The sequence below is a fragment of the Chaetodon auriga genome, chromosome 7 (assembly GCF_051107435.1).
Source record: "Chaetodon auriga isolate fChaAug3 chromosome 7, fChaAug3.hap1, whole genome shotgun sequence".
Classification (NCBI taxonomy): Eukaryota; Metazoa; Chordata; class Actinopteri; order Chaetodontiformes; family Chaetodontidae; genus Chaetodon; species Chaetodon auriga.
In genome coordinates, this window is record NC_135080.1 from 24,551,193 (window position 1) to 24,567,135 (window position 15,943).

Consider the following 15,943-nt stretch of genomic DNA (forward strand, 5'->3'; position numbering starts at 1 on the left):
CTTGTTTCGGAGTGAACTGTCAGCCGTCAAATGGCATTTTGAATAACGTGTGTGTCAGGCTTTGACCAGGAGGGAGAATGTGTGGTTCTGCAGCATCGATTCTGATCATTTTTTAACTGTCCATCATGAGTCTGACAATGTTAAAGGTGTTATAGGCGTGATGATGAATCAGCCTAAACAGCCTTTTCTTTGTGATGATGTGGAGTATATTCAAAAGGTCATTACCAAAACAGAATGTGCTTAAATTAACTTCAAGTCACCTCAGATCTATTACAGTGACATAAAACAACTTCAGACAAGTTCTAGCCTTATTCTGACTTTGTTTTTTTATTTACATTTCATACTTTTACAAAAACAACTCTTTTTTTAATAACAGGACTGCAAAGCCAGAACACTAGCAAAGATTCAGAACAACCATAAACTCTAAAATACAGAGTGGTCTTGTCAGTTTTTAACAGCCAACTGTGGAATATGATCCAGTTAAAACACTCAACACCACAAACGTCAGTTCTCCCTATACAATGTGCAGGTTGCATTACTATTTGGGATGTTTTTGTACAGTTTCTCCAAACTACAGTTTAAATACAGTATCAAAGACACAAAATACAACATCTGTCTCAAAGCAGGTTGTAATCAAGTAGCCTACAGTATAAAGAATATGCAACATAGTATGAGTGTATATACTGTATATTTATATATATACACACACTGCAGACAGTCACAAAGTGAAGACTACCAAGGCCCCCATACTCCCAAACTAAGCTGTTCTATTCACATTTAACAAGAATATCCAAAGATGCCATGAAACAGCAACCATAATACAAAAGTCACCAAAAATATATATGCCATTATGAAGAGCTACCATGTTTTTTTCTTAGATTTTCCTACTTTTAAATAAAGGACTGGAAAACGTATACAACATCAAGTGTACATTGAAAAGGCATGTCCTGTATATAATCAAGATATCTGAAAACATTGCACATAAAAAGGGATAACGCACAGAAAAGAAGAGGGCATGCTGAACAACAGATCAAAGCTACGCTGGATGAGGAGTCGTTGACAAATAAGGCCTTGACAGAATGCATCGCCAACTGAAGACATGCTCTCCACTTCACAGAACGATATGAACATGCAACTTTAGAAACAAACAGAAAGGAGCTGAATAGAACCGGTCGTTTGATATCAAAGCTTTGTTCTTTGTTTCACAGATCAAAAGGGGTCCTTGCCTATTTGATTCACCTTCAGTCACATTTGAATAAAACAAAATTATACATTCTTCTTTTTTTTGTTTGTTTTAAATAGAATTCACCATTCCAAAGACAAAATTAAAACTTTTAAAACAACACCTGTCCATTTATTGCACACCATTGGTTCACAAAAATATTTTGGGCACTTTGCGTTTCAACAAACAGCAGCATTTCATTATAAAAAAGTCGTTTGAATACAGACACCGAAGAGAACAGATGAAAAGCATGACATACAAATGGAGAATAGAAAACATTTTTCTTTTAATTTTGATATTGTGCAACTAGAGTTAATAGGTCCATTTACTAAGGCTAGCCTCTTAAATGCACAACATCATACAGTGTTTTAAGGGGCGAAACAGCAGGACCCCTTTGCTAAATAGCATGGACCACTTTGAATGATTATCTCTTTCTTTTATGTGCAATTACTGATTGCCATGGCAAATCCCCAATGAGATAGAGAACATTTGGTCCTGTCAGAAAAAGCATGATTTGTGCCCAGATAAAAAGGGCAAATGGCACAACTTTGAAAAAGTTAAAGATAGGATGGCACAGGCTGACACAAGCTCTTATTAAGACAGCTCTCAGCGAATTTTAATGGTCAGGACAGGGTAATATTGATGCCCTCATCACAGCCATATCAATCTTTACATTTACAATCACCCCTGTATGTGAGGTCTTGCATGCTGCTGTGGAAATCCTAAAGGTTGGCTGTTTGCTCTACTTTCAGGGCGTAACAGAAAATAAAAAGATTTCACTCAACAAGATACCCAGTCACAGTCAGTAGCATTCAACTCATGGATTATTACCATGGGTATCATTATCTTCTCAAAAAACAGGCACAGCAATGTCCAAGGACACAATTACAACCATGTTGGCACAACACACGTAACAGGAGCTGGAGGTTTGACCCAAAGTCAGCATTACAAAAGTAAATGAAATTAGTAACATCAACTGTCAAACTGTTAGCAGTTTAAGGTGAAGGATACGCTCTTGCCTAACATATAATAATAATAATCATTTAGAATGATTGAACTCACAGTATTTGCATTCACACATTAGCATGTTCCTTTTGCTTCTAAAGCAACGTTATCGCATAACACCGAATGGCCTTGTACTCTGTTCTGACTGAAAACTGGCCGTCACAGAAAGTCATCGTAATCTTTGCATTACTTATTACTGCTGTCTTGGTTGCAGATGTACAGTATTTTCTTAGATTATAATCAGGGAACTTTACACAACGAAGTTCTTCCCTTTGTGAAAACGTCAGAAAAATCAAACAGAAAGCTGGTGGTTCATCCACACTTTGGGGATAACATCATGTTCTCGGTTTATCACCAACAAAGTCACACGAGGATAAAACTTTGAAAAAGACAATCATGTTGTACCTAAGTGAAACATCACTCCAACAGTCACTGAATATCCAAGTCCATCAGCAGTGTACCTGCAGGTAAATCCTGATGGCCGTGTCAGATATCAACATTTAGAACAGGAACTGAAAAACTGAAAAAAAACTGCCAAACAGGCCAAACTTCAACTGGGATGGATGCTACATTACCATGTCTCAGAGCCCATTTGGGAATATAACACTGCAATAGTGACAAAACCTTGTAACTCTTGATTTTTTTCCTTTTACATTAATTTCAGTCTTGTCATTTATTTGGTTGGAGTTTAGACCAGAAGATGCGTCAGTGCTGATCCAGGTTTAGGTTTAGAGTTCGGAGGTCTGATTTAACAACAGTGTTCATAAAAAATAAAAAAATAACTTGTAATAGGTCAGAAATATTATATACTGCACAAATGTCTTATGGGAATACTCTGTCAATATAATTTCAAGTTTTAAACATTTAAAAATTAAATGTACGGTGTTCATATAGATAAAAAGAAATGCACATACACACACCTGACATATCATATTTCACAATACCCAACATACACAGCATTCAAATAGTAAAACTACAGTACAAGCTATTGCAATATAGATAATATTGACATTTAACAGTTTGCCTATAGCGACGGCACTGAAGGAATAACACAGTCTCAGCCCATACAAACTAGCATTATCACTACAAATGAAATACAATGGGGTTTTTTTTTATTTATTTAGCTCAGTTTGCAAAGACTTGATTTGTCACTGCTGGCAAAGTCAAGACCTCTTCTTCCTCTACACGTTGCTTTGTTGAAATGGGAACTCTCAGGCACTTTCCAAAAGTAGGGCAAGGCTTGTACTTAACAAACCTCAAATAGGCGAAGACAGAAATGACTTTAGCTTGTGCTGCATTCACGTCATATGGGAAAAAAAAACCTCTCCTAAGCATTACTGTTCATTTAATAAATACTACTTTGAAATTCAGGTGTGGTGGTGGACTAAACCCAGATTTTATGACCTACTATAATCTCATGTCACCAGCAAGGAACTTGCCTCGGTTAAGGTTAGGGAAATGATACGATCATTGCAGAGAAAACAAAGAAAATGATCTTTTCTTTTGCTGGATTTGGCTCAGTGTAAAACATGAACTCAAATAAGGGCATCTGTGTTGTGTGTGGAAAAACATCAAGGCAACTGAAGTCTTCAGGAAACTTCAATCACCGCGTCTCGAAAGCTTCACATGATGAGGTTTCAACATGTGTCCATGTCCAAGTTGTCCCCTTTTAGCCGCCAAGGCGTTTCAACAGATATTCCCATATGACATGACTGCAAAATAAGACGTGATGGGCAAGTAGAAGGCTTGAATCACTCTATGGTAATGGAAGCCAGCTCCTTGGCCTGGGCATGCTGCTGTGGCTGCTCTTCTTCAAGCACCTCTGGGGAGCTGCCTCCTACACTGTTGTCCATCTTGGTCTCCTCGGTCATGACCGCCGTCTCATCGGCGTTCATCTTGAGGGAGGCTGGGGCTTCCAGGGGATCCAGGGGCTCGGGTGAAAGGAAGCCAGAGGAATTCTCACAATTCTGGGTAGAGGAGGAGACCTGGGAGATGACGGGCATCTGGACTGAGGAGGAGGATGAGGCCGCAGTGGTGGTGGAGGTGGAGGTGCTGCCCGGGTAGACGGGGTGATGTTGGGACTCCTCTAGCTCATACTGGACTCCCAACGCCTCCTCCTCCTCCTGTACCTGGCTCAGGTAGTCGGGCACGAGGAAATCACTGCAAAGACGAAGACAATGAGAGGAGCTCAACGTTCCATCAGCTGCAACACTGTCACAAAGGTTTAAACTACACATGCTGACAATTTAAAAGAGGTGAGTTTGAGAAACAATCCTTCATACACATGGAGCACTGATGACTAGAGCTGATCAGCAGACAGGACAAAAATACTGTCAAACTGTGATGTTCAGTGTCTTTAAGGAAGAACTGCCTCCACCAGCAAGGTTATGTTGGCATCCCTGTTATCCTGCCTGCCTGCTTGTCTGTTAGCAGGCTACCCTGAAGAATATATGAACTGAAGGCCATGACATTTGGTAGACAGACAGGCCTTTGACCTGGGAACAAGTTCAGATAAACTGGGTTTAGACATTTAATATTTTTTGGCTAAACAATGCTGAAACAGAACTGAACAGAAGGAGACTTTTTTCCAAATTAAATACAGTATATCTGGGGGATCAAACAATGAATTTCAAAACATTTCCCAGAAGAAAAAGGTTGTAATGTGTTCACTCAGAGGTACATACAACACACGAAAAAACACAAACTGTCTTGTGCCTGCATTGTATTCTGGTCTATAGAGGCTACTGCTGTAACCAATAATGGTATTTGATAGAATTTTTCCCTGTATCACTGCTCATTATGTGCCAAAAAATGCAGGTCTAGGAAGCTCACATAAAAGCTCCACGACTGCTGGGATTTTACATAGCTGATTTATTTTGGCTATAAACCTCATCTCGAATGTTATGTCATATTACATCAGTGGAAGGCCAGACAGAACATGGCGTAAGAGGTTTTTTATATTTTTTCCCATGATCTCAGGGACACTGTGTTGTCTTGAGGTTTCAGTACATCTTAACTGTTTCGTTTGTGAATAGATAAAGAAATATTCCATGATCTCAAAATGTGTTTCCTCGTGGTTACAGAATATGGCTGGCCCATATAGTCAGACCATTTCCTTGTGATTAAGTAACAATTATTTTGTGAATACGGGAAAATAAAGTTTATTTAAAAACTAATTCATCTTCTAGCACACTGCACTTGAGAAGCAATTACATGCATGCTTTTTCCAGCCTTCCGTCGGTTATCTACATTTGACCTGTGGGCACAGATTGATTAGACAAACAACAAAATTAACTCAGAAATCTGAGCTGCATTGGGAACAACTTTTTGTGATGGCTTAAGTGTAATTAGTGTGTTATGGTGGATATTTCCTTCATATGTTGCCAGTATATTTAGTGAGCAGAAGATATGTCAATACAAATGGCCAATATGATAATGCCTAATTAGAATAATGTGCATGGATGTACAAAAATGTGTGCAAGTCAACACAAAGATGAGTGTTGCCTCAACTCTCTCTAAAATGATTCATTCCCAGTCTAGCTCGGTCCCACTTGACTCTTGACAGAGGGCCTTTAAAACGTGTGTGTGCCCACTGTGACCTTGATTGTCAACTAGATTTATAAATTACAGGTCCCAGTCATGCAGCTCAGCATGTACAGACTATCAAACACTTGGAGTTAGAGCTCAGGATCCAGAATAAACAGTTAAGGTTGAGTGTAAGTGGCCTCTGTGGCACAGATGACAGCCGAATCTGACACTGGTCTGCAAAATCAGCAGCTTTGAAAAAAATACAGAGTAGTTAACATATCTTTTTATGTGAAGACTGAGGATGGGAGTTAAGAGTCTGACTGGATTGCCAGAGAATTTTCCACACTGTTATGATCTCAGGCGTAGACCTTCTACTATAAAACCTTTGAGGAGTCAATGGCCCGTTTGAGTCCTGCCGACCTGTGAGGGCTTGAGTTGATTAAGAAGTGGAAAAGTCTGGGAAATAAAAACACTCCTCGACTTTCTAAAGACACTGTGTCCTGACTTTCACGAGGCTTTGTGGGCTGAGGTGCTGATAAAGACAAACAACCCACTGTATGTGGTGAAGGAAAATCCATTCATATAGAAACAAACAGAAATGATTTAAGTTGTGTTTTGCAGCTATTGTATGACCAAACATTTCAACACACTTAGAAAAGCATTTCTTTCTCTTAAGCAAAGCTGAAGGTTCTAACATTGGTAGTTTTGTATACGTGATTACCCACTTCATTCTCACACCTCATGGAATTTTGTCACTACACAGAGCTGACATGAACTTGAGGTATTTGCCATCTTCTCTAAATGCTGAATGTTAAAGGAATAGTTCAACATTTTGGGAAATACACTTTCAAATTCACTTTCTTCCCAAGAGTTAGATGAGAAGAGTGCTACCACTCTCATACCTGTAAGGTAAATATGAAGATATGGCCAGCAACCAGTAAGTTTATCTTAGCATAACTGGTCCCAACCAAGAAACAGTCCAGCTCACAACCCCCAGTTAAACAGTAAAGTTGTGTTTTTTTTTACTTTGCCATTTATGTACTGATTAACTGATTTCTGTACTGTGAGCTTTAGAAGTACTGGTAGGCTGATTTGATTCCTTTGGATGCAGGCAGACTAGTTGTTTCCAGTCTTTATGCTAAGCTAGGATAACAGGCTGCTGACTCCAGCTACATATCTACAAAACAAACTCAGTGGTATCGATCTTTTCATCTAGCTCCAGGGAGGAAAACAAATCGGAATATTTCCCAAAAATGTCAAACTATTTTCTTAAACAAGTGAAATCAAACCCCCCTCCCCAATAAATACAGTCAAATACTTCAGGTGCACTTGATCTGGGCATTCAAATCAATTGCAAACATCTCAAAAACAATTCTACACAACCAAAGCAAAGTCATGACAGGAAAAATGATCAAATGAACCTCAGGTATTAGAATCTAAACTGAAGGTATTTCTGATCCAGGTGAGATCTGAGTAAATGAGGGGGGTCAGCGCCCCCGGACTCCTCACCTGCTCTGGAAGTAGTTTGCTAGTTCGGATGCCTCATGGTTCAGACTCCTCAGGTGTACAATTAAATTGCCAGAGTTGGTGAACATGGCCCCGCACGTTTTGCACTCGTAAATCCGCGGCTTGCGGATTATGTGTCGGGAGACCCTCATGTGGTGCTTATATTCACCGAAGGACGTGAATGTGGCGCTACAAATCTGGCACCGGAAACAGCGTTTACCTTCGTGCTTCAGCCGATGCATCTTTAGGGAGTAGGCCCGTGTGAACTTTTTCCCACAGCGGTCACACTGGAAAGGCTTAATGCCTGAGAAGGAAGAAAAAGCCAAAGTTCAGCTGAGCTGCACAATAGCATCACACGGGTACTGGGGGTCAATGTCAGCCTGTACTGTTTTCAAATCAGTTTCCCAGAATGCCATCATCCATTCATCACTAAGCTATATACAAGTTTTAGGAAAACACAGCAACCTGCTATTCATTAATACTTTATCTGGATTTCCATCAGAAACTATTGCTACTACTGATAATAAAAACTCTCTACGTAGAGTTTTGGTGGAATCCAGTTCATTTTTATACCCATTTCAAAAATGTAGATAAACACATATTTGTTCAACTCCAAGCTAATGAATCTGTTATCAAATCTTTTTGGACTTGTTAAGACAAGGAACGAAATACGTAGGTGGTCTTTTCACTTAACAGGGGACATGTGATCTATCTGGAAAAGTTTATTTCTTTGAATATCAATCTTTGAAGTTTAGCTCCAAGAATTTTTTTCTCCCACAAACTACCCACCAAAACAGCCTCAATGAGGGAATCAAAAGGATTCTTCTGCACATTATATTTAGAAAGGCAAAACACATATTTACATCTTTTATAGGCTTTCCATAAGTGCTGTCACTGTGCATGTAATCATCCCAAACCGTTGGGTATAGGACAGTCAGCAAGCCACTCCCTTGGTTCAGTACTTCCTGTGTACCCAACGATCAGCATCACAAAACTCATCTTGATTTGCTGTTCCCCCTGCCTCTTCACCATGTTAACTCCCTCTAATATCATTGACCTTCTCTCACCCAAACTCATGAACAACAGAGCCATCACACACCTAGCACTCACAATAGCAAATGACACTGATCAGCCCCGCATTCATCATTTCACATTAGTGCCAGCGGTACAGACGCACAGGGCCGTAAAATGGAGGAGAGCTGGCTTCAGCAGGAGGTTTGTTCCCTCTGCCACTGCAGCCCTGAACAAACTGCCTCACTGACAATGCTGAGCGTTCAGGGGTATGAATGGCCAAGTATTTATGGAGACTCTGTGTGTTGTCTTTATCTGTATGCTGCTGTGTGTTTCTGTGTTAAACAGGCTGTGAAAACAGATGTCCCTCTGGGACAGTGAAGTCTAAATTCTAGAGCATGAGTTTTACCCAGAAACCTTTACCAGTTCACCGCATGTCGTCTATCACCTGTAGCATGCTAGGTGACTTAGCCCCGTAAGGTAGGTTAGTCAAGCCCATGTTGCATCACTGCCATCTGAATGGCCATGACATTTAGATCCACTGTATGGGAGCATTAAGGCTTCCTGGTTAGTTGAAAATGGGCAAAGATTAGTGCATCGGGTGAAAACAATGCTGACATTGTTCTACTGAAGCTGGGTTTCTCTGATGAAACACTTCAAACATGTCATTTAGAGCACGATGACATCACCTGAATGTGTGGATCATCAGAATGAGACAAAAACAGACTGGAGGGCAAGTCCTTCCCCCCAGTGTTCAAGCAGCCTCTCACTGCAGTCAGACCAAAGCAGGAACTGCTGCTGTCGTGTTATTGCTGCAGAAACGCCACCATACTCCTGACATCTCTGTTGTTTATTTGTGTTATTTACTTTTTCTTATTGGCTGTAGATATTTTAGATGACTGAAATACTGTCAAACTCAATTGTAACTGAGTGTTTTCACATGTTAACATTTTTGAACACTTCCAAGGGAATAACAAGACACCAAAGTACAAAGCTAAGAAGTGTATCTGAAAGGTTCTGACTTTGCACCTTTTCTATCCCAGGATATTTGCTAGGTTACAAAACCTGCTAATGGCATTGCTTCACAACCTCACTTAACTTGTGATGTCACCAAACCTTTCAAATGCAAGGTTGAATCCAACAGTGTTGTAATATGAGTAAAGAATGCCAACATGGTAACTGTACAATTTCCACATGATCTAAAAATAAGCGACGACAGAACATCCAACACATCGTATAAAAGGCATGCTTTCAAAACCTTCCTGTGAATTTCCTCAAATATAAGACACAGTCTATAAATGGTTTTCACCCCTTGGAGATTTTTCTCCTTTAACTTTTTTTTAAAACATTGACTCACAGTGGATTAAATTTGGCTTTTTTTACACTAATAAACATATAAAAGAATCTTTCATGTCAATTTGAAAACAAATATTTACAAATTCACCTACAAATTTCTAATTCATACATTTCTAAAACTCCCTAAAACCTTCACTATAATGCACTTCAAAAGGAAACTCCACCAATTTTCTACATTAAAGTGCTTCCAGGTGTTGGGGAGTACAAGCGCTTATGTGTAAAAAGTTGTATAAAGCTTTTAGTGCCTCCAGAGGGACCTTTGTGTAGTCTGTTCCTAAAGTGATGAGTGACTGACTCAGCATCAACGTGGCTGAAGACTACATGTCTGAAAATGAATGACGGCTACATTAATCGCTCACACCCAAATCACACCCGAATGCTTAGAGTGCTCCAAAACATCCCTGTAGCAGCCAGCTGTTTTCGGACCTTGCACTAGACCTGTCTGATAGACCAAACAGATCAATCACTTCTAACATCTGAGTCTGTGTTTCTGTTGATCAGTGTCAAAAAGCTTCATTACATCAACTGTGAATAAATGTTGTCATACAGCAAAACATGAAAAGATCAATACTCAAAGCTTCAGTTTTCACTGTGCCCATTTCACGTACCGGAGTGTATGAGCATGTGCTGCTTCAGGTTTTGAATGCGTGTGAATCTGACTCCGCAGGTTGGGCATTGGAAGGGCCTGTCGGGGCCATTGGTACCAGGCCTGGCTGAGGGGCTGATATAGAGGTGGTATGGGTACTGAATGCCTTCTAACCTGAAACATAAAGAAACATCAACATCCAATTTCACTTAGATTGAAAAAGGAAGCTGAACAAATACTTGTGAACAATGTCCACAAAGTAACTTTTCCAGAGCAATCTTTGCACAAAAAGAATAGCCTGTAAGTTTGGAGGGAAAATAAGGGACACAGTGAATTATGTCAAGTAACTGGTGTATGAAAAAAAACCTGCGTTTCAGAACATTAACACTGAATTGTTAGTGATGATAGTGGTATGTGTCAGACAGCCTGCCGTTTGACGTTCAGAGATTTCCAGTTCGCCAGCAGGGAAAATGTATCACGAATGTTCCTGGCTTTTACAGTTCTTTATATTATAGTGCATCATGTCTGTGACATTTCAGCATGACGTCCAAATTTATTAGCTCAACAGGTGTGGCTCAGACACCTTGTTATGAGGTTTGTGTCTATATATTCTTTACTGCTTATGACTTGCCTTGCCGCAAGCTGTAACAAATCATGATACCTTTCATCATCTTCTGCATGTCCTCCAGTGTTAGAAGTGCTCTGCATTGACGGCAAACCCTCAGACACTCCCTCATCCATCGACCCTGGGAACAGGAAGATAAAGAATTACTCACATGGTAGCTGTCTATTTAATTTCTGACTACACAATAAAGTCTAGTGCATGTCATCTTGGGTCATGGAGGTGGACTAATACAGGACTGTAGGTCTTTGAGGACTGATGCCATGTTTAAGGATTGATGCTGCTGGATTCCAATTCACTGTGCTATTCAGCAGTTTAGGAAAAAATGATGAGTGTTTCCAGTTTCTTTTTATTTATGGCAGTGTAGGAAAGCCGTTCAAACTGTATTTGGGCCACCGGACAATAAAACTTTCCACTGAGACCAATACAAATAAAAATGTTGTAGGTGGGTTGGCAGCAGGGCAGAAGTAGTTAGCACTAGTATTATTTCTAATAATGTAATTTGTGTTATCCATTCTGACATAAGTCTTGGATGGTTTGGATGCATACTAGAGAATCTTTAGAATCTTTACACTGAAAGTTCATATTTTTTAACAGTATACTTCAATTTAACGAGAAAAACAGATGCAACAATGAGGAATAACCAATACGTTTGGCAAAAATAACACCATTCAACACAATCAATGTGGAGTTGATGGAGTGTAAATTTCCCCACCTCAAGTAAAGGACAAAGCTGCCAATGTTACTCTAAACTCTGATATGTGGAATCAGAAAAGAAAATGTTAATAATGTACAGGTACAGGCCACAAAATCAGGTAGTTAACTAATAACATGCCCCCTACCTTTAGAGGGTTCTATAGGTTACTCCTGCAGGTAGTAGGCATGTATATGAAACTTCTTTGGTCCATGGCAAAGCAATAATGAATGTTGTAGCAGCATTTATCGCTGCAGATATTAAACCCAACTCGTTCGTAGAGGATACTAAATTTAAGCATATGGTTTAAGTGCTTGAGCACAACTTCAATGTGCACTAGTAGATACTAAGCTAGTTAGCTGGACCTGCTCATGTTCATGGCTTGCAATAGAGCAGACAAACAGTGTTTAATTAGTTCTTGACGCTACTGTTCTTGTATTTCTGGTTTTAGAAACAGTAAAGGAGAATAGACCCACCTATAGAGGAGGACTGTGGACTGATGAGGAGCTCCTCCTGGACCTGCTCACTCCCTGGCACTGTCTGCTGGTCACTCAGCGAGCTCTGGGAGGCACTGACTGGCTGCGAGGACGCCTCTTGGACCTCCTCATCACTGAGACGCTCCACCTTCACTCTCACATCTTCCTCCTCTGCAGCCACGGGCGACGAAACCACTTTAGAGCTCTCACAGGTGAGGAAGTCACTGAGCCGCCGGCCAACTACCACCTCTGAGGTCCCTGGAGTGCCCTGCTCTAAACACCGAGGGCTCTCTGGGAGCTTTGATTTGTCAGAGTGGAACCTCCGGTCGATACCGAATGGGAAAGTCCATGGGAAGGCCAGGGAGGACTCCACTGGCTGGGCTGTGCTGTCTGAGAATGAAGGGGATGGGTTGGGGATCTGAGGGGAGGTGGTGACCATCTGTGTAGTGCATTTGAGTGGACTCTCGGGCGATGCCATCGTGACAAAGCTTTTGCGTTTCCGTCGTGATTCGCGGCATATAGGAACGTTCCTCTCCATCACGCTGCAGTCAGATGAAACAGGTGACACACTGCCATCCAATGGCGTCAGGGCACAGTTTGATGAGGCGCTTTCTGGTGCTGATTCATGTGGTTTATCTGTTGTCATGTTATTGTTGTTGTTGTTGTTGTTACCCGGGCTCCACAGAATACTCGACTTCATGAACTCTGAACATGTGCTAGCCACAGCAAACATCTGCATGTAACTTGCTGCTGCCAGAACATCGATGATATTCTCCGTGCTAATGGACAAGGTAGAAGTGTAGGCATATTCCAACAGGGGAGCAAAGCCACTGACGGTTACGTGATGAAGATCCAACACAAACTTGTCCTCCTCCTCTGGCCGGCCCACCAGTTTGGAGCGGAAGAATTCACTGCAGCAGGCCAGGACCACTTTGTGGGCCAGGAAGAGTTTGTCTTGGACCCGGATGGTGACATCACATAAATGACCCTCATTGCGTAAAGCATTGAGCTTCTCCAGCATCTCCTGGCTGTGGGAGGTCGAGCTGTGGGTGAAGGTTTTGACCCCCATATTGGAGTCAGTTTCTTACTGTGCACAGGAAATGTGTCCTGCAGAGAGTTTGAAAAAAAACACAAAAAAACCCCCACTTCACTTCAGTTTGCAAAAGCTAAACCATACAACGTACATCTGAGGAGTCCATTTCTGGTAGGAAAACAAAGAAATTAGATCAATTTTTGGTACACTTTGTTTTTCTTTACAGTCAAGTACTTTACACCATTACTTTTTGTATATAGCATATAAATGTGTGAATAATGATAACGACAAAATCCAGCCCTAGCAGTTAAAGAATCAGGTGTCAAATAACAGATGTCACAGTGGACCCTCCCTGAACCACTCGATTAGAAATTAATAAGCACAAGGAGAAAATGAGACGAGATGAAAAAAAAAAGGCAAGCGCATTATGGACGGCAGTGGGATATATAGAGAGAAATACTAAGGTGCTCTATGAGGGAAGGCAAGGTAAGTGGGGGTGAAGGCAGGGTAAGGAGCACAGCGGACAAAATTCCAAGTTATGTAACAACAATCAAAGCAGATGCGCAGCGATGCGAGCCAGACCCATGTGGAGGCCAGTGCACTACAGGATGCTCAGCAGCTGTCTGCGAGACATGTGGATTCTCTGAGGCATGAGATTTTCCATCAAACAAAAGCTCAAGCAAAGGGGCTCTCGCAGGGAGAGCATGCGCCCCTTTACACACACACACACACACACACACACACCAAAGGAAAATACTCTTGGGCTATGTTGGCGCAGTAAATGCTAAATGAATTATAGACCTGGGCTGTGGAGGGGCAACAGGAGAGTGTCTAGCCTGCACCAGCAAGCAGGGCTACAAGAAAAGAGCGTTAATTTCACCACAGGGTTTTCTCAAGGCTGAAATATCTCCTGGAGGACAATGATTCAGCTACATGATCTCTATCAAAGTTCTTCCTGACAAAAAAGGCATGTTCATGAAGAGTACATGGACTTGAAAGAGCAATGATGCATACATATTAAATCAGCTGATATTTAGAAAACATTTTTACTAACTGTCTAACAACTAGATAATTAATCCTTAATACTAGAATCTTACATCTTAAAGGCTATGTGGTTGTCCAAATACATGATTAAATTTATCTCCTCTCGCTGTAAAGCAATAACTGTAGGCTTGATAGTGAGAAGATAATACAATAACTATTTAGATGATATGTTCATTAAGGATAATATGTGAGGATTTGTTGATCCTTTTCTGTTTCACTTAACCACACAGCTTTGCTTTGTTTTCTTCTTTGGGTCAGACAAAATAAGCCATTTTAAGAAATCACAGGGCCACAAGTTATTAGTTATATTCTATATACTTGTAGATCAACTCATTAATCTATGACTGTGTGTCTAAGAGTCCGCAAAACAGGAGAAAAAGCTTCTCAAATTCACCACAACATATTCATGATGGCGATAGGGAGGAGGAGGCGTAGCATTCCACCTGGTACTTTTACTCTGTTTACATCACGTACTAGCAACTGACCACAAGCGCTGGGCTGAAACAGACAGCAGGAGAATGAGAGCCAGAGCGCAGCTAGGACGCAGAAAGGCTTTGTATAGAAAGCATAGGGATAACTATCTAATGAACAAGGTGTTTGATAAACATGTTTGCAACAACCATCACAGTTTAGCCAACACTAGCTAACGGTGTAAAGCTGATTTGTCAAGTCCACCACGAGATGAAATGTACATCCGAGTTACTGTCGAAATAAAACCCAAGTGACCATACTGTCATACTTTTTACTTCGTTACTTTATTTGAAACGAATATGGTCTTCGTCCATTGCATAAAGATTTTTTTAAACGACTACACATATTAAGTTTTTCATTATTTCCAACACTTTGTGTGGTATTCAAGTTTGAAATACGAACATTTTACCCATCACTTGTCAACGTCTACCGAGCGACCCGTACTGTTTCTTTCAGAAAAAGTTGTGTTCGTGTACTATATTATAATTAAGGTTATATTTTCCTTTCCAATTTATTTATACACACATTCAAACATTGCAACGCACAAAACAAACTTTTCAGCTAGCAGCAAAAATAAGTCACTCCATTTACCCCATTTATTTTGAAGCACAACTAGCCACATTTTCCGGTTTGACCGTGGATAACCCTGGATACGTCGACGCAGCTGCTGCACATTAGCCAACTGTCGTTAGCTACCTAGCTAGCGCTAGCCGACACAACACAGTGCTCTTAGTTTGTTCCTTTGCCTTTAACAATGCGCAGACAACAATTTAGCCGATTTGAGGCGTACATCGCGGGGTTTCCGTTATCAGACAGACTGTGCGAAGGGAATTTACCTTCTGGGATGAGGCCCCTGATAACGGCTGGGCCTCGGGATGCAAACAGCTCAGCTGACAAAAAGCAGCGATAGTCGGAGACAGCGGTGCACCCTGCCGCTTCACTCCGATCACTCACATTCCCTGCGCGTCTCAGGCGGTTGTCAGCCTGCCAGCCGCCCAAACTCACAGTTTAATTAACGCTCACATGAAGTCACATCACAACAGGCTGGAGTTAAAAGTTTTCGAGGCGCTGTTTTCATTCCTTTGTGCTCCCCGCTGTCCTTTCTGCGCTGTATTTGTATCCCCACAATGCAACGCGCATCGCTCACTGTACTGTACAGTGAGAAGCAGGAAGTCTCACATTTAGCAACATGTTCAGCACAGCTCACACACGGCTCAGGATTCCCACTGTTTATGACAATTCACAGGCACTTTGTGTGGCCTTCACTGACCAGTTCACCTAATAATAACATGCTCAAATCTGATATGTGTTGAAAATACATTTCTTTATCACACTCTTCTATTTCTGTAATGTGTTCTGAATTTTGGGAAGTATTATCACCTACCTCAA

The 15,943-nt window shown here is 41.0% G+C and overlaps 1 protein-coding gene across 3 annotated transcripts; it reads right to left on the reverse strand.

Annotated features, from left to right (window-relative positions):
- Positions 1-304: 304 nt before the first annotated feature.
- Positions 305-15,731, reverse strand: zbtb44 (zinc finger and BTB domain containing 44). 3 transcript variants are annotated; one of them, XM_076734948.1, is made up of 6 exons: positions 15,391-15,731; positions 12,007-13,113; positions 10,876-10,960; positions 10,237-10,388; positions 7,482-7,565; positions 305-4,387 (listed from the first exon to the last, which is right to left on the reverse strand). In XM_076734948.1, the coding sequence occupies exons 2-6, from the start codon at positions 13,073-13,075 to the stop codon at positions 4,362-4,364; spliced, it is 1,416 nt and encodes a 471-aa protein (XP_076591063.1). In that variant the 5' UTR covers positions 13,076-13,113; positions 15,391-15,731; the 3' UTR covers positions 305-4,361. The 3 variants fall into 3 exon arrangements, with proteins under 3 accessions (XP_076591063.1, XP_076591061.1, XP_076591062.1); XM_076734946.1 differs by having other exon boundaries at positions 306-4,387; positions 7,265-7,565; positions 15,391-15,707; XM_076734947.1 differs by having other exon boundaries at positions 1,303-4,387; positions 7,265-7,565; positions 15,560-15,670.
- Positions 15,732-15,943: the final 212 nt, after the last annotated feature.